The sequence below is a fragment of the Diceros bicornis genome, chromosome 26 (genome assembly GCF_020826845.1).
Source record: "Diceros bicornis minor isolate mBicDic1 chromosome 26, mDicBic1.mat.cur, whole genome shotgun sequence".
In the NCBI taxonomy this organism is placed as follows: domain Eukaryota; kingdom Metazoa; phylum Chordata; class Mammalia; order Perissodactyla; family Rhinocerotidae; genus Diceros; species Diceros bicornis.
In genome coordinates this window covers 12,392,805-12,420,095 of record NC_080765.1, presented here as the reverse complement: position 1 = coordinate 12,420,095, position 27,291 = coordinate 12,392,805, and the positions used below count along the sequence as shown (strand labels likewise).

Genomic DNA, 27,291 nt, shown 5'->3' with positions numbered 1-27,291 from the left:
CAGGTGGAAATCACACTCGTCACTCCTTCCGGCCGTCTGTGCACCAGGCACAGGGAGGTGTACGCAGGTGTTCAGTGCTGGCCTACGGACTGACCAGTACTGCTTGGTCGTGGCTAAACCCACAGTGCTCTTCTGACCAAGTCTGTTCAGCTGTGTGGCCTGCCTCCGTATCAGGAAAGGGTCAGGATGAGCGGCCTCATGAACTAAGGAGCAATCAGGCTAACCAAGCATGAGAAACAGCCCTGATAAGAGGGCTGCAACAAGAGAGTGCGGGTGCTGGAGACAGACACACCTGAGTTCATGTCCAGACTCCAGCACCGTGTACACACGTGACCTTGGGGAAACTGGGGTGAAAGGAGGAGCACGGTACCTAGTGTGCAGGGGGAGTGCTAGGATCAAGGAGGAGGATGTGCATAAAGTTTCTGGTACCCATAGGTGCCTAATAAATGCATGTTTCTTTGTACCTACTCTGTCTTATCCAGTTTGAACAGGACCTAGAGAGAGCTCTCAGAGGTACAACCAAACCTGCAGGCCAAATGAGCCTTCCAGAGGCCCCTGTTCCCAAACCAGCCGACCTGAGCTAAGTGCACTCAACAGACACTGAGGCCTCCAGGCCGTGTCCTCAGAGAGAAGAGGCTCGTGCCCGCTCTGCCACCTCATCCCTGTCCCATCTCCCTATACCTCCTCAGGGCCAGGTTATTGGACTGAGGCCACTGAGGGTCTCTCCAGACTGTTTTAACACTCTGCCAAACAAGGCAGGAAAGTGTACTGAGATTGCCTTACGACATTAGAGCATTGCTCTCCTACACTTGTACATGGAGAATCAATATGTGTGTTTTCCTGGGCTTGTTCCTTAAAATGAGCCAGCGGCAGTTGGGCTTCACAGCTGAGTAGGAACGTCTTTGGCTCAGAGCCTATCAAGTTCACACAAGTTACCAGGGAACTTGAGAGAAGCGTCAGTAAGAAGCCTTGACTCTTCTCATATGGGAGCCCTGAGCATGAGCTCAGGGGCTCAAGAAATTCGGACCCTTATGTACCTGGGACCCCTCTTCAGTCTCAGCAGACAGTGGATCAAGGAGCCCTAACCATCTGCTCCAGCTCTTGCTGCAAGGGTGGGGCTGCTTTCTCTGGGCTGGGCCTCCATGAATCTCTTCCAAATAGGCAAGGAAGCAGAACCAAGAGATACGGAGACCAACCAAAGGATTCTCTCACTATCTCCTTCATTCAACAACAAACAACATTCAGATATTATTCACTTCTGGTTTTGTCCAAATGTTTGAGGAAATCTAGATTCTAACACCATCTTTGGGGGGAACGGGGGGTGGGTAATAAGGATTTTGCCTGCTTCCAAAGGATGGAGGTGACTCAGGCACCTTCTTCAACCTAAATGGCTCTCCAGATGGTATTTTCTTACTTGGGGTGCTGAGCTCAGGCATTCTCTGCTCTCTAACAGACACATCACAAAGTAGGTTAAGGATGTGACATAACTCTACATACTTCGTTTTCCTTCTCTTTCTGCCACTTGCACACATCATCTCTTGCCCTACGCAGCTCCAGAAACCAGAAACAGCTTATCAATACCATCTCTTCCCCAGGTGGAGGAAGATCTGTGACACAGTAATGTCTAAAAACCTCAGCCAGAGAAGACAAGCTTTTCCAGCCGTCTCTGGGTCACATGTGATGTGCCATCGCGGCTCCAACATACAAGGCTGACCCCTGCAATATGAAACAGGAACTTCCTCTAGCCCCTGGAGGTTCCCCCCAGGGAAAGCCTGGCAGGCCTCACACTGGGGCACCATGTGGTTTCAGGCAGCAACAGTCGCAACGGCAGCAATCATTACTGAGCCTCCACATGTGCTCCTGGTCCACCATCACACGCAGAGACAGGGCAGGGCAGCAACGTTCCGCCGTCACACCGCTCACGAGTGAGAGCCGGGACTTGGCCTGGGCCTGCACCCCACTCTGTGCTCTAACCACCACACACGCCGCCTCCTGAAGCAGCTCCCTGTGACCACTGTTACGTGCGAGTCTATGCGGGTGAGAGGGAAATGTGCCACAGCCTAATTTTTTTTAAAACCCTGCCACAGAGGGTTGAGAGAACGTGGCAGAGTTTCACACAGGTTCCAGAGGAAGCAAAGGGAATGGAAATACGTTAGCCAGCACAGAGGGAAGCTCTCCTCTTCCACACACTTTTCACAAATTGTCCTGCTCACTGTCTCTGTCCACACCTGACCCTTTCAGCTCCTGCTCTGCCGGCAGCATCTTCAGCAGACTCAAGGCAGAGACTGTCTCCTGCATAGGCACACACTTATTCCAGAACCCACTCGGCCTAATGAAGGGGGGGGGGCAGCTGCAACCAAGTGGCCAGAGGAGATACGTATTTCAGTGTGGAGAGGTTAAAAAAAAATTTTTTTATTGACAAAACAGAAGGAAAACTATACTGAGAGGTGGGGATTTGGGGCATAAATACCAACTCCCGTTTCCAGCTTGTTAAGATAAAGACAAGTTCGAGGTGAGGAAGCCAGTGAGGACTAGCTTCCAGTGCCCCCTTCACGATGCCACAATGTCACCTCGTGCTGGCTCCATCGCTGAAATCGCCTGAGCCCCCAGGGGCTGAGTCAGGGCTGAAATGACAGCAAGGACAGCACGCTACTACTTATTCAGCGCCTACTACATGCAGGGCTGCACCAGACCTTTAAAGACACCCTAGTAACGTTGGAATTAAACCTTTGTTACAGATCAGCAAACTGGGCTGAGAGACAAGTGACCAGCAGAGCCAACATGGGGACCCAGAGACCACAAACCCACACCTGGGATGGCAACGGCTGCCATTCACTGAGCACTCACGCGGTGTCAAAACTTCCACCATCTTCAATTCTCCAAGAATCTTGCAAAGCAGGTAGCATGAGCCTGACTTTCTAGATGGAAAAGCAGGAGAGGTTCTGAGAACCTGAGGAAATGGAAGTGCCTATAATCTTGGGTTTGACATTCAATAAGAGGCCCCAGAGCCCGGCCCTGGACGAGACAGACAGGCTCTCCTCTCACCAAGCTGACATTCCAGCACAGAGGGTGGACGGCGAGTGAGCATATGGGAGATCCTGCCTCAGTCTCACCTCCCCACGCGCATGGTCCGACCTCCGTAGGCAGGGAGAGGACTGAGGGTGAGGGTCGAGCATGATCTGAGGCAATGTGCTGCTCAATGCCTCAACAGCACCCCACATGGTGGCCATGGGCCTGAGCTCTGGCACGGACAGTGCAGCACTCCACGAGCTGCTGTTCCCACCCACTGAGCAAGCACGATTTAACAGGACACCCTGGTCTAAGCTAAGGGCTGTCATCTCACTCCACTACAGTCACAGCTCCCAACTGCCTCAGCCAGGGGGTGCACTCATAACCAGCCAGCCCACAGGGGCACAGCCCTTCCTCCTCCAAGTTCACAGGTCTACAGCCCAAGGCTTGCCAAGGAAGGTGTGCCCGGATGTCCCCTCTGCTCTCAGCCAATGTAGCTGATGCTCCTTGGCCCTGGCCCACAGGATTCATGGCCCTGGCAGCCTAACCTGGCCCCCAGTCTCTGTGCCCACCTCTGGTCTCTGGAGGAATCAGCTGATAGACCAGAGCCCTGAGCATGTGGGAAAAACAGCAGAAGTGCTGGGAGAAGCTGTCATTCAAACAGTGCCAGAGGCTGGGCTGGGGCAAAGGACACATCCTGAGAATCCCCACCAGCCACAAGAAGAAATCAGACATGGCCTTCAAGGCCATGATGCAAGAGGCTTCGAGAGACGCAACCCAAGCATGTTCCAGTATGGGCCGGTGTGAGGGTCTCCATGTGGAGAGATCAAACACACTCTGACACTCATGTCTGTGGCATCGTGGCACCTGAAGAAGGCCAACCCTCCACCTGATCACTCCAATGAAAGCTGATGGTACCCATCGCCTTTTAGGGACAACAGGAAAAGTACTCACTCTGGGGGTTGCTGGCAGAGTCCTCACTAGGGCACCCTTCTGTCGGACCATCTCCAAGAAAGCAAAGCAGTGCAGGCAAGGACTAGGGGTTTGTGACGATGGAAGGTGGCCTTGTGTGCTTAGATCTTGTGTCACAAGTTCATAGAAATATTTAAAGAGCTTTTAAAAATTAAACAGATTACATCATTTGATTTTTTACTTTGTTTATAGTGTTTTCTGCCATGTAAACTTTTAAAATTTTTATATAGTCAAATTTATCATTTTGTCTTCTATGGATTCTAAGGCTTTGTGTGCTACTTAGAAAGGCCTCTCTGAGATGATAAAAAATTTAATGTTAAAAAAATAAATAGCCTAGAGACCTGGAAGCTCTGTATTCTAGGTCTCACTACATCTAGGACCCAGGGTGGGGTCTTGAACAAAGCCCCTCCCTTCTCGGCCTCAGTCTCCCTGGCTTCTCCAAGGATCTTCCAGTTTGGTGTTCTATTATGTGGACTCTAAAGAGCCCTCGATCTCCTCTGCAACACACCAAACCACATGGCAGGCCATCATGGCTACATTTCTGTGGGTTCAAAAGCCCTGAACTGCCCTGCAGCACCTGGTCACCTCCATGAGCTATGCCTGGCTTAAGACCAGGCCCACACAAGATCCCCAAGTTGGTTGGCAACCCACAGATGCCCATTCCAGAACCTCCCACACTTTGTCAGTCCTCAGTGTCTCCGCTCAGCTCCCCGCCACCCAAACATCCCAGAAGCAAAGGCTTGGCCAAACTCATTGGTACTCAAACATAAAGAAATAGGAATACTGGTAGCTCTCTGACCAGCCCCAGGCCAGCACCTCACATATCCTTGAAGTGCCCCTGATAATACCCCTCAGGAAAAGAGGGCAGGTGCCTCTCCTCCCCACAGACAGGACCACAGCATGGAGAGGGTGACCAGCTCTGTCCAAGTCCCTCGCTGGCATCAGCAGAGCCGGGAACACAGCGGCTGTTTCACTGGAGCTAGGTTCTTTTCCTGTACCAAGCTGCCTCGAATGCAGGGCCGAAGCTGGTGCAGCCCTGTGGTGACAGGGGCACTTCTGATACTAGCAAATGAAGAGGAAAAGGGAGGCAAGGGAGTCCAGTGCACTCTTGAAACCAGCCTGGATTTGTCCCACAAAAGGCTGACTGGCAGACCTCAAGGAAAGGCTCAGCCACATCCCAAACCAAGCATCTTGTCTACCTTATATCCCCCCCACAAAAGGAAGATGGGAGACATGGGCCCCAGCGCTCCCCAGATGGAAGGCAAGGTCCCAGCCAGCAGAAATCCAAAAGAGAGACGAGTCCTCAGGGCCTGATTGCAGATGGGGAAATAAGGCCGCAGGCCACCCAGCCTGGTCTCTGCACGCTGAGGGGACAACAAGATGAACCCTGGGACATGTGGCTTCCAGAGTAATTTTCCTACAGCAACTGCTACAGAACTAACCACTCAGAAATTGATTCCATTTAGGGGATGAAAATTTTTTCCAGTGCTTGAATAAAAGGGAGAGCTTCACATTTTATCCATTTCCACACCCCTTAACAATAAAACTTATTTAAAAGGCCCATGAATATGTAAATGTTGTTTTAAATACGGAAATGCAAAACATGCAAGAAAACAGTCTGGGTGTGAAATATTAATGGCATTTCATCTTGCTGAAAAAAGACAACACAAGCTGGCTGAAGTGGCAGGTTGAGGAACCCCCGGCTGGCAATGCCAGGTCAGCTGGACGCCGGGCCCTGCTCAGTCAAGAGGACCAGCGCCTGTGCCCAGAGAGCTCCCCTGAGGAGGAAGCGCCGTCAGTCCTGCCGCGGGCATGCAGAGCCTGGCCTCAGCCCACATCCGCCTTTGCCCTACGGAGGCCTGCCGAGGCTCACCTTTGCTCCTAGAACTCTGCTATTCCTGACCCGCCGCTGGCCAACACTGCCTGCCACCACTTCTTGGCCATCTCTGCTCCGTCACACTCCCCTCCAGAGCCACAGGGACCAAATCTTGTGTCCTTGCCAGCACAACCTCAGACTGCACAAGCTCCACCAGCACGTGTCTGCCCCTTGCCTCCTCCTGGGCAGAGCGTGCTGAAGGAGCACCAGAATGAGAGCTGAATCCTTCCCCACCCAAGCCAGGGTCAGGAGATCCCCGTGAGGACGGCATTCTCTCCCCAGGTGACAGAGCAGGTGAATCTCACAGACTCGGGAAAATCGAGCACAGGGTAACCTCCTGGCACAGCACAGGTGTTGCTGGGTTCTCTTGTTCCTGCTAAGTCCCAAGCAAGAAGGGAAGAGGTTTGAGAACCAAAGTGATGGGCAGACTTAAGCAGATGGCCAGGAGTCCCTGGGCAGATCCCAGGGGCTGTGCCCACACTGCAGTGTCCCAGATAGCAGCAGGGGAGCAGTTCTGGCGCCGGCCCCCAGGCACAACAACACAGGCCCACTTGCTCAGCCCCGACCACCCCAGGTAGACCTCACGCAGAAAGGCTTGCTCCTAACGTCCCCTCGAGTGACACGGCTTTGAGGCACCAGCCATAACTCCTCCCACACGTCACCAGTGAGGGAAGGAGACAGACTCTGATTTCCTGAGAGGCACGTGTCAGCATGCGTGTGCCAGACACTAGACATGGGGCAGGAGCCCACTGGGCAGTCACCAGCCTCCTGAAAGGGCCTGTTCCACAGCTGGTAACCAATATAGGCTGCCTTTTACTGAGCGCTCACAGCTGGGCCAGGTGCTCGGACCTTGCGTGACAACCACCACCCAAGGAAGGAGGCACTGTTGTCACCCACATTCCGGAGATAAAGAAAACAAAGCCCTTGTAGCAAGCCCAGCCTCACACAGAGGCTAGCACCATGGCCAGAGACGTGCATCCTGTCTCCCCAGTTCTCTATCTTCTCGGGCAGCAAGGCGCCCCCTGCAACGGTGCAGACACCGTCCACCCCTGCCCAGGGGGACTGCTGGCAGTCAGCCCAGGTGCAAAGACAAGGGGCAGTCGGGGACAGGGCAGGACCCAGGTCCTCCTGGGACGGGCCCTCAGAGCCTCACAGGAGGCCCTCCATCTGCACGCACCTCAGGGCCTGCTGCAGTTTGTGCCCTGGCGGTTCTGAGGAGACCACAGCCAAGGTCTGAGGGCCCACGAAGCACATCCCTCCTGGGACAGCCCCGAGCTGGCCCGCATGGCAGGGTAAGACTATGGAAGGCAGGGCAGGCACTCAGATGCAAACGCTCGCCCTCTTTGTCAATGTCCCACCTCTGGGTCATCACTTATGCTATTTTGTGGTTTTATTTTTACAGTTTTTCACAATTCTAGCCAGATCTAACTCAAAAGCTACTTCTTCCAAGAAATGTTCCCTGATCTACTTTGTAACCAGAAAATAAATACATGTCTCCCCCTGAACAAACATCTGAGACATTTCAGTGCTTCCACTGTTAGTGTGCGTGAGGACACGTGCGCATGCACTCACAAGTGTGCACACACCCAGGCCCTCCGCACGGGTCATCTGTCTGTTCTCCTCCACAGCCCGCCCCACCCCGTGCACAGTGCACAGTCCACCCACGTGTATGTCACACTTGGTAAAGCGGCCGAGCGCTTGTCAGAGCCGTGATCTCGATGACACCACCCACCCGCTCAGAAGGATGCTGTCATAGCCGTGCTGAGCAGAACATGGGCAGTCTCCACCTGGGCTCCAGGCACAAGCCTGGGGCAAGAACCACCTGCCTGGGTGCCATCGGAAGGACAGTCAGATCACTCATCACTGGGGTACGAAGCCAGACAGCAGTTTCCTCACTAGCGGGACTCTGCACAAACCTTTCTCAGCAAGGCTTCTGCCGCAGTGGGAGGCCGAGCAGACACACGTGAGAGCCGACAGGCGCCGCGGCCAGGACAGGGTGTCAGCAGCCAAGGGGACCAGTGCCAGGCCAGCCGGAGGAGTCAACTCAGCCACCTCAACTGCTGCCGCACTGGGTCAAACAGGAGACCAAATCTGGTGGGGGGAGCCATGATGAACTGAAAGAGAAGACATGAAAGCGCCAGTCCACCCTCCACAGGCACTCCAGAACAACACTCCATCCGCCTGTCTCCAGTCCCGGCCGGGCTGTGGTGAGGACACAGGCACTCCAGAACGACACTCCATCCGCCTGTCCCCAGTGCCGGCCGGGCTGTGGTGAGGACACAGGCACTCCAGAACGACACTCCATCCGCCTGTCCCCAGTCCCGGCCGGGCTGTGGTGAGGACACAGGCACTCCAGAACAACACTCCATCCGCCTGCCCCCAGTCCCGGCCGGGCTGTGGCGAGGACACACGCACTCCAGAACAACACTCCATCTGCCTGCCCCCAGTCCCGGCCGGGCTGTGGCGAGGACACACGCACTCCAGAACAACACTCCATCCACCTGTCCCCAGTCCCAGCTGGGCTGCGGTGAGGACACAGGCACCCACAGAGCCATCACACTGCCTCCCCTCATCCCCTGCTCAGGGAGTGAATAGCACATCTTGGGGGAGAGAGAAGACATTTACCATTCACTCAACAAATACTACCGGGCATCGATTTTGTGCCAAGCATGCAATGCCCAAAGCCCCTGCACTCTTACAGAGTTTACATTTTAATAGGGAGAAATACACAATAAACATCTCAATCAGCCAATCAATAAACAAATGTGTCAGATTAGTGCTATGAAGAACATGGAAGCAAAATCAGGAGGAAAAGGAGCAGCTGACAGCACGGGGAAAGACGGCCTCTCCCGCAAGGTGACACCTGGACAGAGACAAGCTGAGGGAAGGACACACACCGGTGTCTCAACAGGACCAAGTGCAGAAGCCCTACATCAGGGACCATGCTTGGAATGTTCCAGAACCGAAAACAGTCATCTGACCTAGCAGATGAGGTGAGCAGAAGACTGAGGGAGGTGAAGCCCCAGTCACAGGGTGGGGTGACAAAGGGGGTGAGAGTGGCAGGGCCCCACAGCATCAACAGACCACAGCTTTCCTTGCAAGTCAAACGGAATGCCCTGGAAGGTTCTGTGCATCCAAGTGACATGAGCTGACAAAAAGGCCCCTCTTGCCACTGTGGGGCCCTGGTGCAGACAGACAATGCTAAGAAGAGGGCCGACCATGGGGATAGATCAGAAGCAGACAAAGTGGTCAGGGGCTAGCCTCAGAATCAGGCAGATGATGCTGGCTAGCGGTGGGGCAGGAGCAGTGATTGGATTCTGGGTGTACTTTACAGGCAAAGCCAAAATAACCTCCTTGTGGTTTAAATGAGATACGAGCAAGACGAGAGGGTGGGAAGGCCCGCGTGCCCAGAACACTGGTGGCATCCTTCACTTCTAGCACCTTCCTCCCGCGTGCACCCACTCACTCCATACTGAGTGTCTCCTTCATGCCATGAACCGTGCTCTGGCCAGAATCACAGTGGGGAAAACAGTAGCCCAAATATAGTGCCCACTCTGATGGAGACAACTAAACTAAGAAGTGTATGATGAAGATAAACTTAACTACACAATACATAATCCAAAGGGAAGCCTAATTTAAATGGGAGTCAGCAAAGGCCACCTGAGAAATTAAAATTCAGCCAAGAGCTGAACTCAGTGCTGGTGCTAACAGGGAGACAGGAGAGGAGGGCGCAGGCCAAGTCGAGATGGGGTTGGGGTCCGGAAGCTGAAGGAGGACTGACACGGCAGAGGCAGGGAAACAGGAGATGGTGAAACGAGATGAGGCTGGAGAAGTCAGGGGGCCGGGACCCGAGGGAGGAGTCAGCTTTTATTCCACGGGAAATGGGGAGTCACAAAAGGGCCTGGGGTGGGGTGCAGTACGATCTGATTTCCATTTTACAAGATTCCCACAGACAGCTTTGTGGAAGTGGATGGCAGAGCGTGCAAGAGTGGAAAATAGTGACACGAATTCTTGTCATCTGGAGGAAAAATGGTAAGTGACGGAAGAGAGGTACAGATTCACGAACACACGTGGAGCAAAGAGCTAGACCGCGTCAAGAAGAGCGAGCACCCGCTTGCAGGTAAGGCCTAAGACAGAGGATCACTGGCCCTGGGCCCTGAAGGACGCGTGCTGGGACCCGAGGCACACACACAGGTCTGCAGCGGAGAAGCAGGGGATGGTAACAGCAGGCATTCGGAGCATGGGGGCCTCAGTCTGACTCTTCATTCATTAAACACTTACCGAATCAGCACCAAGCCCGTGCTGGACATCAGAAGTACAATCTTGAATGTACAGAGTCCAGACCTCAAGCAGCTCCCAGTGTAGCTGAGGAGAGGGACAAGGGTGGACAGGGACAAGGGCATGAGCGCTACGGCAGAAGAGAACCCCACGTCGGAGGAGATCACTCCTACCCACATTCAGGGCAGCTGGGGGGCTTCACACCAAAAGGCTTCCTTCCGGCTCCAGCCAGGGCTGCCAGAAAGTGTCACCTTCCTCTCCACAGTGGGGGCAAGGCGAGCAGCACAAGCCCATGAAACAGCTCTGGCGGTCCGCTCAGTAGAAGACAGGCAGACCAGGAGGACCCCTATGCCCAGGAGGCTGATGGGGCTCTCCCCCTAGGGAGCTCACATACAGCAGCTGCTGGCACAAACCTTGAAAAGCTTTCAGCAGGCGCCAGGCTGAAACGCCAACACAGGTGGAGGGCAGGGTCGCAGATAGCCCAAAGTCCTGCCAGGAAATGGGCAGACCCAGAGCTGCCATCCACTGCGCTGACCAGACAGGGCAGGGGACTGAGTGGAAGAGCAGAGGAAGGGTGTTAAGGAATGGGAACCGGATTGGCACCTAGAAGGCGGTGAGTTCTGATGTTCCAAGATCTTCATTACCACAACAGGATGACAAAGTTGTCGATGATGCTGCTAACAAACAATAGCAGCAGCTACCATGTACTGAGAGCCGACTACTGGTCAGGCACTGTAATATGCGACTTATGTATGTGATCTCAGTTAACAGAGACAGAGACAGAGACAGAGTGAAGAGAGATGCTCAAGAATTGTTCACTATGGTATGCGGCAGAGCTAAACTTTGGACACTGGTCTAAGGCCACGGTGCCCAATATGGAAGCCACTAACCAATGTGACTGTTTAAATTACAGAGGCAGTTCTTCACTCACACTAGCCACATTTCAAGTGCTCAGTAGCTACACGTGGCCAGTGGCTACTGCACGGAACAGCACAGACACAGAACACTGCCAACATCACAGGAAGTCCTGCCAGACAGTGCGATCTATGCCAGACAGATGGCCCACCTACCCCAGACAGACCGCGTGGTCTAAAGCGGAAGCCTGGGCTCTGGCCTCTGCACTGAAGCAACCAGCCAAGGAAGGCGGCCACGAGTGCTACCTCTCAGAGAGACTCCACAGGGCCCTGGGAGACAGTGAGGGTACGAGTAAAATTGAGGCTCCAGAAAGGCTGGGGCTTCCTCAAGCCACCACAGCCATAAACGGAAGGAAGGTGCAGGGATGCAGCTACAAATGTGAGCCCCTGACGCTCCAAAGATGTGTGTGCCTGCTGGGGGTCATTTCTTCCCCTCTCCTGGAGAGAGACATACACGCTTCTCAGTGCTCCTCCCATGGCCAGGACATAGCGCTCGCACCAGGACTGCAGAGCCACATGCCGTGCAAGCCGTTGTGACCAGCACCAGCTGGGGGAGCTCAGCCTGGCCTGAAGAAGAGGCTTTGTGGTCTGGACCCACCAAGCTCACAACCAGCGTGTTCCACCGTGTCCTTGGAACTTATGCACTGCAGCAGACTGCCACTAAGGAATGCGTGGAGACAACCCATTGGACACAGGCTGATTCGACACCTGCCAAAGCCCATTTACATCGAGTGGCGCTAAGAGCCAAATGGATAGGCAAGGCCTCGGCTCTCACCACTGAAAACCCCTGGGGCCCACTCTTGCAGGGACAGTAACTGGCTAAGAATGAGGCCTGGCGGAGGGACTGCCCAGCTCAGGGGCAGGGTGTGCCATGGTCATCGCCCACTCACAGGCCACTCCTCTCCAGGACAGAAGGAGACAACTCTCCACAATGGATTCTCTGCAACAGGCAACCACAGTCCATGGCCTCCATGCTCTCCCTGCAAAACACAAGCTTCTTCCAGGGAAGACAAAGGGACAAATGGATGTGGCAGGGTCCCCCCAGGATGCACGAGTCATCTTGGCAAGAACCTGAGGCAGAACTCAGCTGTGGCCCAAGGTCAACACCACAGTGCAGACCCCCCCTAGGGTCTCTGACTCCCAATCAAGACCACCCAGGTGATCACTGAGCCCCTGGGAGCCTGCAGAGGTGGAGCACCACGAACGGTAGACATAGCACAGAAGGATGAGCTCCAGCCAGCCCAGCGGGCGGTGAGGGTCAGAGCGGCACCACTCCTGCCCTTCAGCAAGCCTGTCCAGAGCCCTGACGACCTGCGCCTCTGCCAAACCTGACTTTCACTCGTGCTCCAGCACTTTCAAGCTGGTGGCCCTGTGACCAGCACAGCACAGGCAGCATCCCCACAGGCCTCACACCATCCACCTGTCTCAGTCACTGTGTGTATTCAACCTCCGATGGTTCTTTCCTTAGTTCTTTCATTCCACACTCACTCACTGAGCAGCATATTGGACCAGCCTTCTTCTAGGTCCAGGAGCTTACACGCAGGGAGAGAGAGCACAGAAGGAGCACAGCGAAGGCAGGAATGTGCAGGGCCACTGTAGACAGGGCAGTCCAGGATGGCCTCACTGACCAAGAAACGTCTGAGCACAAATCCCAAGGAAGGAGAGGCCAGGCTGCACAGGTACACCTGAGAGAGGAACGTTCCAGGCAAGGAGAACAGATGCCCAAGTTCTAAGGGCAGGACGCCAGGTGGACTAGAGCCAGCTCTCGCTCCCACTGCCCCAGAATCATCTGTGTCAAGGTCCTGGACTTCCACACTGCTGTAGCATCCCCACTTGCCTTGTCAGCATGGGCCATGGGCAGAGTCTGCAGACTCCAGCTACACCCTTCCCTGTCTTGAAGGAGACGTCTTCCTCATTTAATCTCCGGTCCAGATCTCTAACCCGATTGCAGACTCGATGGCCAACGACCAAGATTCACTTGGTAGTCTGACGGGCTTCATAATATCATCACATCCAAAACTGAATTCCAGGTTCCCTCTGCCTTCACCTGCTCTTCTGCTATGTTCTCCATCCACATAAGAGGCAAACCCATCATTTCATATGCTCTCCCCAAAACCTCACCCATGTCTTTTTCTCTTACCTGTCGTACCTGATCCAGAGCAAACTCTGCCATGTCTACCCTTCACACATACCCACAGCTTCAACCCCTTCTGGTCTTCTCTGGCCAGACACAGGAGACACACTTTCTCACCCCTAATGAGCCCACTGGGAAACTCACCACCGCCATGCCCTGAACTGTCCCAGAACTCACACTTTCCCAGGTACCTTGAAAATGATGACAATGACAACAACGATGACGACTGTAATAAGCAGATAATGATTTGCTCACTGTGCCAGGCACCAGTTGGAACGCCTTACAGAGGTTATTTTACTTAACTCTCACGGCAGTCCTACAAAGTTATCACCATCATCATCACCTTGACAGGCGAGGCAGAGGAAGGCCAATTAAACTGTCCAGGGACACAGAGCTCCTTGGCAGTGAGACCAAGATCCCAACACAGGCAGCCTGTGCTTACACCAGTCAGAGCTTCCAAACCCTCACCTCATGTCAGGCACAGTATGAGATCCACGAGATGCAGAGAATAGGTCCCTCGTCATCATGAATCTTCCACACCCGCCGCTGGCCTTGCTGGACAGCTTGAGAGCACTATAACTCACACAGACACAGGGTGACAAGGCCTACTTACATTCCAAGATGGTTTGAGAGGACAACCCAAATGCTTTGGACAAACAGCGGGTAAAGAGCCACATTAAAAATTATGACTGTCATGCTGACCTTAACTCACCCTTGGGAGGCGACAGGAAAACCCATCAACTGGGTAGATGCCAGGAAAACACACCAGCCAAGGGCATACCTCCTCTGAGATGGGGAATGAGGGTGAAGATGCTCATTCCACCCACTTATGCCTGAGTCCCCTTCACTAAACAACAACTCTCTCTTCCCAACATCGCCCATAGCCCCAGGCATCTGAGGAGGGTAGCAGCGGCCCAGGCCGAGGCACCAGGAAGCTGGCAGGGGCGTCCAGGAAAAGACCTGCTGGCCTTCTACAGCAAGACCACGATGCCAGGTGCTTCGGGGCTTTTCAACCTCTGATGACTTGAGGCCAAGGGCTCTTCTGAGACATCTACAGCCAAGAGGAGGCAAAATGTGATCTTTAAAACAAATTGCAGGGCCGGCCCCGTGGCTTAGTGGTTAAGTGCATGCGCTCCGCTGCCAGCAGCCCGGGTTCGGATCCCGGGCGCGCACCGACGCACCGCTTCTCCGGCCATGCTGAGGCCACGTCCCACATACAGCAACTAGAAGGATGTGCAGCTGTGACATATAACTATCTACTGGGGCTTTGGGGGGAAAAATAAATAAATAAAATTATTAAAAAAAAAAAAACAAATTGCAGTGATTAGGGCAGCCCAGAGCTAGAGTGTGCTTCTGGGTGTGAACAGGCAGCACTTGAAGGCTGACTGTACAAAGGGACTCATCAGCCCAAGAGCCGGGCCCAGCCAGCGGGAGCGCACAGTGCACAGCAGCCCCAGCCAGGCTGATTCTTCTAGTGGCCACGGCAGAGACTCGATGAGCTCCGCCGTATCCACGTCAGTCAGTGGCTTCTTTTCACTCACTTCTACAGGGTGTTCTACCTTAAATCTGCATGCACGAAGGGGGCCTGAGGCTTCACACAAGCGGGCTGCCCCTTAGCAATGCAGCGGGCCCTGACCCAGTCTCCACTGCAGCAGAGAAACAGTGAGAAAGGGCCCTCTCCACAGCCACGTCGAATGCTTCTCAGGGACGTGGGCGCCATCTCAAGTAACCATGTGCAGCACTGAAGACGACAGAGATGGATTCAAATCCTGTGTCTACAACTTCTTAGCTGTCTATCCTAGCGCCCAGGTTTCTCTGCTGCACAACAGAGGAGAACAGCAGCACCCACCCTGGAGCTCTCAGGGGAGGCCCCATGGGAGGCACTCAGCACTGAGCCTGGTACAGGCAAGTACTTGATAAACACACATTGCTCCCGCCATCACCACCATCGCCACCACCATCACCGTGCTTACAGGGGAGAAACCTGGGTCCTACAACCTGGCAGGGTCCTGAGAAGCCCCAGCTCACTCCAGCACCTACTCTCCAAAGTGAGGCCTTTATTTCCAGCAAAGCAGAGAACCTGGACGTCACAGCCCCACATGTCCCTGCACAAGATTCCCAGTCCTGGTGCTTCAGCACTCCTCAGAGCACGTCAGCCCCTTACCCATCAGACCCTGGAAGACAACAGTGTGGCCGTGGTCTGAGCTACAAGGCAAGGCAGCCTCCCCCATGGCCTGGCCCTCAGAGTCCCCTGGCTCTACCAACGGCAGGGCTGTGAGCAGTGCACGGGGTGTGTGGTGGGGTGTGGGGGTCCCAGAGACCCCAGGTTGCTCATGAGGGCCCAGCAAGGGCAGATGGGCTGCACACCAGCATCATATGAGCGCTGTATGGAGAACAGGACACACCCGGATCTGCCCCCAAATCCTGAATGCTCATGTGTCCTAGGCACGCAACCACAACGAAGAGTATGAGCCTTAAGGAACCGAAACCGAAGCCAGGGCAGCAACAAAGGAAAGAAGCTTCCCTGTGCTGTAAGTAGACTCTTGTCCAGAGGCACTGACAGGCCGGTTCACACCAGTGATCAATGGGGCCCCTGGTGCTGCCCAAGGATGGCGACCAAAGAGAAACACACAGAGAGAACTTGGCCCAACAGCTTATGACACCCCTCCACCGGAAGGGCATGCCGACACTCAGCTGCCCTGAAGATGCCCTACAAGCTGCCAACCAGAACTCTGCCCGACCCCTGGCTCCACGAGGGCAGAGGACTCGCCATATCACACCATCACATCATCCGGCGCTCCCTGGGTCCTACTGGATGCCAGGCACTTTATCACCACCTCACTTCATCCACAAAATGCCCTACAAGACACTAGCCCCATTCTGACATACGAAAAAGTTACGGAAATGTACTTAAAGCAACCAAGTCCATCACTACCTGCTGGAAGGAGGAGACACCACTGCCTCCTGCAATTTGGAGGGCTTAGGAAAGTTCATGCCTCTGAAAGCTCCAGCCCCAGTTTGAGGATGAGGCACAGGCCCACCACAAGGCTCCCAGCCCACTGTCAGAAGGCACAAACATTAAGGAAGGCAAAAATCCCAGCCAAACAAATGGTAGAGTGTAGAACCAGGACTCTCCAGTAACAAGGTAGGGAAACACTCTCCTCTGCTCCAGGCACACAGCTGGAAGTATGTCATCTTATCTCCCCAGTGAGGCAGGTGATGGCTTGTCCACTCAGCTTCTGTGCATGCAGGGCACTTTTTCCTTCGCCTTGTTTCCCACAAAGTTTGTACGAGACCCTCCCTTGGCTGCTACCCCTCGTTCAGTACTTGGTAGGGAAGAGGGTCAGATTCTGTCCTGAGATGAACTGGAACGCAATGATGGCCGTAATGATGGAGAGAGGCCGATGCAAACCTAAGCTAAGGCAGCAACAGTGCGACTTCAGTGGAGGAGACAGACGCCAATAAGACACGCTTGGGAGACAAAACCCACAGCACCTGCTCTCAGGCGTGGGCTTTGTGGGGTGCTGGGAACAGGAACGCCCTGTGAACTCGCAGGCCCCATCCCCCACCTACCTGGGCACTAGCTGCACCCCTTGTTCTCACCTCTTGCCAAGGTGCCTCTTCCCATCTAACCTGAATTTCTGCTTAACTGCCTTTAAAGAAGTGCAGAAATGAAGTCAGTTGTTCCAACCTCACAAGGTCTCCCAGCCCTCCACAAAGAAGGTCACTATCAACGGCGTTGTCATTTTGCTGCCTGTGACAACAGCAGCTGCCCACACCCCTGCCAGCTCGAATGACACTGTACACACATCTCCTCTCTGTTCTGGTCAGCAAGGGCCTTGAGGGCCCAGGATCCCAGCTCCCCGCCACCTCCCCATAGGGGCTTACACATAAATCTATTATAGATGAACAAGGCAGGAACTGCCCAACAGCTCCTTATTGTCTGACGCCTCAAGAACATTCCTGGACTTCTCTGAGCCCATTCTCTCATCTGGAAGAGGGAGACCACAGTAACGGTCTCCTCCATGGGGTGCTGTGAGACGAAATGAGACAATGCATGTAAGCACTGAGCTCGATGCCTGCAGGCACCCGTCCCACAGCAGAGGGGAAGACAGAGCTCTTTCGTGGGTGCTCGAGACTCACCCTTGTTCCGAGAGATGGCTGCATCAGCTCTCAGAAGGAACCCAAGGGTCCCGAGAGGTGGACGATTGCCATGAGTCACGCAGACCACCTGCCCACCGCAGAGGGCTTCTCCCTGAGGCAGAGTCCATTTCTCAGCCAATCCCGAAAAAGAGATGAGATGGCTGAAGCCACATTTATGACTACAAGAAAAGCCGCCATCGGGCACCTGCAGATGGGAGTTATTTCTTCCTCATGGTTCTCCAGATATGGGGGCTGATCTTCCTGCTGCTGGTCAAAGCAGGTAATTTTACAAAGAACCTCACAGTTTGGCGGGAGAAAAATGCAAACAAGTTCCCTTTTCCGTAATAGTTCATTCTGTTTCATATTCAAAGTAAAATGAAGAGGATTGCCTGGAAAAATGTTAAAGCTTTAATTTCAATCACTTTTAATGCCCGTTTCATCTAACAGTAGCTCTGAAAGCAAAAGGCAATCTTTATCATTTGAGGTTTTTAAACTAAATTGATGTGATTATGTCCAACATTACCAGATGCTTTTAAAAGCCAATTTTTAAAGCAACATCAGCCCCCAAAATAAGAAAACCTTCCTTCTGGCTACTAATAAATTATTAAAACGGTATCTCCACAAGTGGATGAGGCTGTGGCAGATAATCAATGGCCAACAGGCTGGCTCCTCACAGACCCGTCCAAACCACCAATCGGTCAGTTCATGCGGGGCACCCAAGGGCTCCCATTGTGGTCGCCTGCCTCTCAGCCTGTCCCTGAGCCCCTTGCTCACTGGAAGAGCCCGACCTCACTCAGCTGTCCAGCTTCCTCAAGTGGGAACTGGACTAGTTGAAGCTCGTCATGGAATCCCATCCTCTGTGGGTAACTCGTCTGGAACAGGCATCTGACCCCATTTGGGCCACCAAGGCCTGAGAGGGAATCTGCTGGCAGTGGGGGACCCACGAAAGGTTTCCTTGTTCCAAAAAGGAGACCCAAGAAAGAGGCCCCTCCTTTCTGCCTGTGGATGTGACACCCAGAACTTGGGCAGCCCCCCTGCCTGGGCACCAGAGAATGGCGATGACAGCCTCCTCGAAGAGCCCAGGTGTAGTTTCATAAGAAATAAATATTTGGTCTGTGTCCCCATTCTTGGCACAGACCTCCTAACCCTTGGGATTTCCAAGGTGAGAGGAGCATCTTTCGTTATTCATAACAAGCCCTGAGTTGATGCTAATGAGGTGACTCCTGGGGGCCCCCGACAGCTCCAGATGGGGGCTGGACACCAGAAGAACCAAAAAGAGAAGCCTGGAACTTCCAACTCCACCCCCATCTCCAGGGAAGGGAGAGGGGCTAGGGATTGAGTTATTCACCAACAGGCAATGACTTACTCTAGCGTGGAAACTCCGTAAAAACCCCTGAACCACTGGGCTCAGAGAGCTTCCCAGTGGGTGGGGTGCCCAGAGAGAGCATGGAAGCTCTGCACCACCCCATATCTCACCCATGCATCTCTTCCATCTAGCCATTCTGACTGCACCCTTTATAATAAACCAGTAACCATAAGTAAAGCGCTTTCCTGAGTTCTGTGCATTGTTCTAGCCAATTATTGAACCTGTTGGGGGTGATGGAAGGAAACCTCTGAATTTGTAGTCAGACAGAAATGGGGAGGGCAGCCTTGTGGGACTGAGCCCTTCACCTGTGGGATCTTTGCCGACTCTGGGAGTTGGTGTCAGAATGGAACTGAACTGTTGGACACCCAGCTGGTGTCAGAGAGCTGGAGAAGCAGTGTTGGAACACATACCACGCATTTGGCATCAAGAGGAAAAACCTAACACCAGGCCCTGGAAGGAGCCATGCAGCTGGACTTCCTGCCAGGGAAGGAAACACATTCCCTCCCTGCTAAATCGGGGGGTAAGGTTTTCCTGTTATTTGTAGCAAAGGCGTCCTGGCTGCTCTGTTACTCTCTGTAGACCTTGCCTGAGTGCACAAGTCTATACACACAAACATCAGACACTTTTCCCCGGGGTCCAGGTTTCCACACCATCAAGGGTTCACTGGGAGCCCACGCCACAGCAAAGATGAAAAATCCTTTCTCACAGACCCACACAGCAGGAAGCTAGCCGACCAGGGATCCAGCGGTGATCTGGCACACCGTTGGGATGACAGCATCATGCCGCCTCAGCTGAGTCTCACTGCCACACGGCAGGAACGTGGGGCACCCTGCAGTCCTAGTACCTGCCCACTCAGGCTAAGGCCGACAGAACAGCGAAGCACAGCTGTTCCCAAGCCAGGGGCACACACTCACCAGCCCCCAGCTTTCCAAAACAGAGTTGTCCCTGTGAACACAGGCCGCCAGGCCTACCTGCTGGTGATGGAGTTGTTCCTGTCCTTCAGGGCAAGCTCTCGCTGCTGCAGCTCAACAATGAATCTGGAAAGGTCTTCAGGGGTCCTGTGGGATCAAGAACACACACTCAGCATCAGTTGTTTCCTGGAGGGGGACCTGGTTCTGCACACTAGATGGCCGCCAAAAGCCATGCCAGCAGCTGCTGATTCACAGACCCGGGATAAGTCAAGTCCTGTGCCCTGTTCCCAGGGCAGTATCTGCGGCACCATGCACTCACCACCTCCTGGGTTCAACCCTCAGCCCACCCCTAAGCTATGGCAGAACGAGAAAGTTATTTTTATAAGCCTTGATTTTATTTCACCTGTGGAAATAGGGTCAATACGTAACAAACAGCGTCACTATGCAGAGGACATGAAACGTTTAAAAAGCACCTACCAAGACCCTGGCTCAGACGAGGTGCTCCGTACACTTCAGTTTCCTTTCCTCCCTTCTCCTTCCAACCCACACGTAACAGCAGCAGCAATACTAACAGTGAGAATAACAGATGCCCATAGGTACAATGGTGCTTTATAATTTTCAAAACTATTCCAGATTAATTACCTCAGTTAATGCTCAGAGCAACCCTGTAGTTTATTGTTTCCACTTTACAAATGAGAAAACTGAGACTCAAATGGCTGGTTCACAGGCCACTCTGCTTTGAACAGCACTGAACCTCAATCTGAACCCCATCCTCTAACTCAGCACCGTATCTTAGGAGAACACACACCAAGAATGTCTCTGAGAGACTGAAAGAAATATTCAGTGGGGTGTGCACACTCCCCAACACACACATACGGCATGCACGCTGAATGCTCCCCGCATGAAGGGGCCAAGAGGTGGGTGAGCTCAAGGCCTGAGGACTAAGCACAGAGCCGCATGGGGCACTATATGAGGCCCGCAGCCTCACCCTACTCCCATTTAGGGAACAACCACTCCATCACAGTGGTCAGAGGTCCACCTTCCGTCCACTAGCCCAGGGGGCCGTGACCCAAGCTACACCAACCAGATGCACACTCTGTGGAACAAGAGTCCTACATAAAGCTACAAAGCAGGTGGGTCCTGGTCACCGTGGTGCTCGAAGGCCCTCTTCCTGGCCTCCAAAGTCACCACAGTGCTGGCTTCCAGGGGTGCTCTCAGGCCTCAGGTGCATCCTGGGAGCACCACCCCACACCCAGCAATAAACCTCTTCTACTGAAGTCAGCAGTGGGCACCTGGAGGCACATTGTAACCAAGGACCCCGCAAAGAAACCTGCTTAAAACCCAACCTCAAGTCCACGCTCCACAAACCCTGCAGGAGCAGACCCCTGGGGCCTCTCTGCCTCCCGCTGGCCTTCCCTCCACCCCATTTGCTCCCCAAAACTCTGTGTCAGGTAACCCTGTGCTTGCAAAGCTCTTCCCTTGGTTTTCCCAGGGCTAGCTCTTCTCAAAAGAGAGGGCTTAGGAAAAACATCCCTTCCTTGAAGAGGATTTCTCCATCAAGCCCCCAAGACACTCCCTACCCCATCACGCCACTGCCGAGGCCCACCTCGCTGGTGATTAGTATAGGGGTCTCAGCGTCTGCCATCACTAGAAGGTGAGCTCCCATGACCTCGGCTCATTGGCAGTACGTCCTGAGAGCCCAGCACAGCCCCGAGACAGAGCAGGGCCCCGCACAACTCCTCACACCTGGGCCTCTGCCGTCACACTCTTCCGTCGGGTAAGTCCGTGCTCTCTCCCTTTCAGATCACCACACAGACGCCTTTCCTGACCACCAAGGAAAGGCCCCTCTACTGGACATCTGTGAGGATGTGGCCTCAGTGTGGAAGGAACCGGGAGGCACCGTGCAGAGATTTCCACCCACACTCCTCCCTAAATACAAGCGGGCTCTGCGGATGAGAAAATGGTTCCGTTGAAAAAATGCTTCTCAGTAAAAGGCCTCTGAGAAGCTGACATCTGGGAAGTGTGAGCCAGCCTTCAGCACCACTTCCCACTCTTCTCAGAGCTTCCTGTGGCTTTCCAACCTCAGGGAGTGAAAAATACCAGTAGGAAGATAAGTAAGCAAAATAAATAAATCCTTTCGAGCCAAGAGAGATTGTTTTCTGTAACGTTGTAAAGAGATACTTAAGCTGTTTTGTATTTTTCTGTTACTTAGTCAAAGGGGTATGCAAACTGTTACTAATCAATGAGAAGATGTCTTTAAAACAATAAACAAAACATCTTGCATGTCCACATGTGCAAGGTCCCCCAGCCCCTGTGGGCCAGCACCAGCCGACGCCATGTGGGAGAAGCAGACGGATGCTGCAGAGGGTGAGAGAGGAAGCACGACCCTGACCGCCCTCTTCCTCACTTCCCTGCCGGGCTGGGCCGTGTCTACTCAGACCTGAAACAGTGGGAAGGGCCCATGGAGAGGCAGCTGCCAGGCAGACAGCCACCAAAGTCTCGGGGGGTTCATCTAACTGAGATGCGGCTCTCTCTCAACAAGGGCAAGTTGCCCACAATACCCTCCAAGTAGAAGCCTTCCTGGAATCTGGAGAGCAATCAGCTTGTGACACCAATTTAAAAACAAGACTCTTGCCCTGAGGTACAAATCAGCCCCACAAAGCCCGAGAGCCAGACTCACTGTTAGCCAAGGCTCTCCAACCTCCTTTGAAGTGAAGATAATTTGAAATATAACAATTTAATAATGAGAAAATTGGGAACAGTTCAAATGAAGAGAAAAATGAACTTATTATGCTATCCTTCTGAAATGCTCTACTCCCACTGATGCCTCGGGGCATCGGCATCTTCTTGTGACACCTGCCCAGACCAAGGCACACATAAGGTGCCACAGAGCCGCCCACAGCACACGTGCCACACCCAGGATGGCCTGAGTCTCATACATCCTTCCGTTTAACGCTTCACAGAGGCCATCAGACACTCGAACAGTTTGGAACTTTTCAGCAGCCATTTCAACTTAGCATCAAGGGCCTGGCTCCATGTTCGCATAAACCAAGCAGGAACTGTCTTGCCTACATTCTCCTATACTCCTCCTTTCCCACGAAAGAAGACCAGCCATGCAAACACATGTCCACATACCTGAGGAGCAAGACCTCAAGGCATGTGCCCTCTGAGTTTGTGCCACCCCTTCCGGAGAGGGTGGAGAGAGCTGCTTTCCCTGAGACAGAAGGGGGTGGGACAGCTGGGGTGGGTCACCCCCACACAACCAAAGAGCAAGTCTACACGCCTTTGGACGGCCACAGCAAGTCTGGCTCGCACACCACTGAAGGCGGGCTCTCCAGCTGGCTGGTTCACGGCCACACCCTGGACCCAGATCCCATGTGCCATCATTCAGATACACCACCCTCTCTGGCAGAGTGAGGACTCGAAGCTGTACAGCTTGCCTTTCTTGTGGGCCCAATTCCAGAAGGCTAAACTGCACAGGCCAGGACGCCCACTTCCATTCTCACTTCAGTCCTGTCCCAGCAGCTGCTGGAGGGCACACAGCAACTGGACAACCTTTCCCCTCATGGCCTCTTGGGCTGAAAAACCTGAGGCAACTACTTCGGCTGAATGAAGACTCAGGTGTCCAGTCATTCTTGCTAGCCATGACGTTTCAACTTCTCCTAAAAAACACAAAGCCCAGTAAGCTAGATGACAACACTCAAGAATTTCACATCAGACCAGTTTATTCCACCCACAGAGAAGAGAAAGGGCAGGAAATCTTCAAAGGAAAAACAGACGAACTAACTGCAGAAGACTGGAGTCAAGTCACAGCTCAGACAGCTCCAGGCTGACCCGCCAGCTCGACGAGGCTTCCTTACGCTCATTTCCACAACCCCAGACCTAGGTGCAGCGCAGCACTGCCACCTGACGACCCCTTGCACACCCATTCATTTCACGGAGCAGAAAAAGACAGATATCCAGGTACACAACTCAATCCCGTTTTCACACTGAGAATGGGAAACAAGGACAAAACATAGGTGACAGTGAAACTGATGTAAATGAGGAACACAAGTGTCAATGAGAAATAATTATTAATCAATACACTGTATGGCGTGGAATTCTGTTCACCCTTAGTGCTGCAGTGTTGACCAGAAAGAAAACATTCTGTTGGAGGAGTGAAGTACACGACTTTAGTTAGAATGGTTTCAGAATGTCCCACATGAGAAAAAGACAAGACAGTACAGTGGTTTTTGCCAAGTGTGGACACTCCTGAGGCCACAAGAGGGGGTGAGCCAAGGGTGCGGTGGAGTTTGATCAAGCGGGGTGGGGGCCTGGCAGTCCCTGCACCTCTGCGGACATTAACAGCATTATCATGCCTGCAAAGGAAGTGGGCGAGTACTGGGGACCACAGGACTCACACGTTAACCTGGTCCCCCTAGGGCACGGATGAGGAGGAATTCAGGAGGTGTCTGGCCCACCAGCGGACTCGACCGCAGGTGGACGCGCATGTCCCCAAGGCCCCGGCCAGTCAGCACCTCGGGGCCTCCAAGCCAGGAGGAAACCCAGGTGCTGGGAGATGGAAGAGCTTACTCGTCTGGTGCGGTGGTTCCCGTGACCTGGCAAGTCAAGTTGCTGTCCTGCCCCAACGGCCCAAGGATGGCCGGGCCGCCCAGGAGGACGAGGTAAGAAAAGCCACCAAAGTGGGAATCCACACCTGTCGACCAGCAACTGTACTTCCAGGAACACACGTCAAGGAAGCGACCAGGGACGAGCACCACAGATGGTTAAGGAGGCATCGTGGCACTGTTTGCTTTTAATGGTGGTAAAATACATGTAACATAAAATTTACCATCTTAATCATTTTTAAGTGTCCAATTCAGCAGCATTAAACACATTCACATTGTTGTGCAGCCATCACCACCACCCATCTCCAGGACTTTTTCATCTTCCCAAACTGAAACTCTGTCCCCATTAAACACTAACTCCTCATTCCCCTCCCCCAGCCCCTGGCACCCACCCTTCTACTTTCTGTCTCTCTGAATCTGGCTCCTGTAGGGACCTCATATAAGTGGAATCATCTAGTATTTGTCTTTTTGTGACTGGCTTATTTCACCGAGCATAATGCCCTCAAGGTTCACCCATGTGTGGTATGTGTCAGAATCTCTTTTTATGGCTGAAGAATAACCCATTGTACGGACAGACCCCATTTTCTTTACCCATTCATCCATCAGTGGACACCTGGGCTGCTTTCACCTTTTGGCCATTGTGAATAACTGCTATGAATATTGGTTTACAAATACGTGTTCGAGTCTCTGCTTTCAACTCTTTTGGATATATACCCAGAAGCAGAATTGCTGGATCATTCCATTTTCAATTTTTTGAGGAACTGCCATACTATTTTCCATAGCAGCTGCACCATTTTACAGTCCTCATGTCACTGTTTTTAACATTAAAAAAAAAAAAAAGCTCAACAACAGAAAACCAGTGAGTAAGTTCTCACAGCCATAACATGGGATACTATACACCCATTAAATCTGATGCTAGGCAAAAAGAGGGGCTACATGGTTGCTACAGACAGCAGAAAGCACAGAACATGGGAGGGCACACTCACTTCTGGTCAGGGTAGTGGGATCCATGTGGTTTTGCGGGGTGCGGCATCGTAAGGGGGTGGAGAGCGTCTAGAATAGTAAGAGTGGTCTGTGGACCATCTGCATCAGAATCATCTGGAATAATCTGAGACCATCCACTTCCACCGCTCAATCCACTGACCCGAAACCCCTGGAGCTGGGGCTCAGGATCTGCCAGCAAGTTCCCCGGTGGTTCTTACGCACAACTTAGAACCACCAACCATCTGCAGAAACAGAGGAGGAATCCAAGCGCTAAAAAAATCCTATGACTCTGCAGGTCAAGTTCAAAAAACTCCCTGTGCCGTTAAGAAAACCACTCACTGGACATCTGACAAGGAAACATTCTCTGACGTTCTCTGTCAACTGGATGGACAGATATTAGGTTCCAGAATCTAGCCCAAATCTAAAAGAACCCAGAGGACAAGACAGAGTCACTCAGCTACAAATATCATTGCAAGAACTCTGGACACAAACACCTGAAATCAAGTGACTGCTTTGGCTACTCTCTCATAAAAGACTACCAGAATTCTTGGCAATTTGATACATAATCAAACATCTCCTTCGAAATAATATAAGGTTGCTATAAACAGGGCAGCTCCCCTGCACAGCTCCAGGGAGAGCCACTTCCACAGTTCGTGGAAATACTGTTTCTGAGACGAAGTCATAACACGGCAAAGTCACTGCACACTCCCAGACAGGGGCTACTCCAAGCACTTACACACATTAAGCCTTCAATCCTTCCAGCTGCCTTACAAGGCAGGTACTATTATTACGCCCATTTTATAGACGGGGAAGCTGAGGCACAGAAGAGCCAGGCAGCCAGGCTTGGAGACCACGCTACTGCGTCCAACAACTTCAAACTAGGTTTATAAAACAGGCCATACACACAATACCACTAAAACAGTCAGTGTAAGTGACAAGAGAAAGTATTTTAAAATGCTAACGTTTGTCTCTTTTTAACAGCAAATATACATATACATCGAAAAAAACAAAACCAGAAAATAAAGTTAAGTGCATTAGATTAAAAATATATCTGTGCTGGGCCGGCCCCGTGGCTTAGTGGTTGAGTGCGCGCGCTCCGCTGCTGGCGGCCCGGGTTCGGATCCCGGGCGCGCACCGACGCACCGCTTCTCCGGCCATGCTGAAGCCACGTCCCACATACAGTAACTAGAAGGATGTGCAGCTATGACACACAACTATCTACTGGGGCTTTGGGGGGAAAAAATAAATAAATAAAATTTTAAAAAATAAAAAAATAAAAAATAAAAATATATCTGTGTGGAGACAAGAATTGGAAGAAAATTTTTAGAACAAGCAAGAGTTGTATTACAGTCGCAGGATTCCTAATGTTTTCCATTTTTCAAAAAATTTCTATAATTTTGTTGTGAGAACTTTCTACAACAACCGTTTTTTTTTTTAACTGTAAGGTCTAGCTGTGGAAACTGGGGGCCACAGGGACCAGTTCTGACAAGGTGAGACCGCACATCACGCTCTATGGCTCACAAGTGGCTTTGTGGGCTATTCCCAAGAGGAGCTCCCAACCGTTGTAGTCCAGCAACCACAGGGAAACCACCGTGAGGACACCCTGAGACTGATGCCTGTCCACTGGCCTCGTACTGTCACAGACGCCAAGTGTGGGAAGCTACCCACGGCTCCCCTGGCTTGATAATATCAGAAGGTCAGTCAGCATCCCCAGGGCCAGCTCTGCACAGTGCATGGGGACCTGAAAGACCACCCGTGCCATTCCAGAGGCCCAGGCCTCCTTCTCTTGTGCCCTGACCTACGGCAGAGAACAAGAGGCAGATGTATAAACATGTGTATACAGTATGTTATACATCATATGTGCACGTGCGTTTTCCCACCCACGCTCTCCAGGTTACACAGGTCTGAGAGCTGAGCACAAAGTCAGAGATGCGAGAGCATCCTCCCAAGGTACAGCCAAGACACCTGGCGTGCTTTCACACTATCACCCCTCAAGTAAACGGTCAGTGCAGGAGGTACCAAGGAGGGACAGACAACCACGTGCCAAGCAAGAAGAAGGCACACAGGAGCGGGGACGCTGATTTCTGGGCCCTGAGG

General features: G+C 52.8%; 1 protein-coding gene across 2 annotated transcripts in view; it reads right to left on the bottom strand.

The window, feature by feature from the left end:
* MAD1L1 (mitotic arrest deficient 1 like 1) overlaps positions 1 to 27,291 on the bottom strand; it is a 454,569-nt gene that overhangs the window by 352,777 nt on the left and 74,501 nt on the right. For both annotated transcript variants that reach the window (XM_058569410.1, XM_058569409.1), the window contains exon 10: positions 19,664 to 19,750. In XM_058569410.1, coding sequence (XP_058425393.1) covers positions 19,664 to 19,750 — 87 coding nt within the window. The remainder of the gene's footprint in view (positions 1 to 19,663; positions 19,751 to 27,291) is intronic.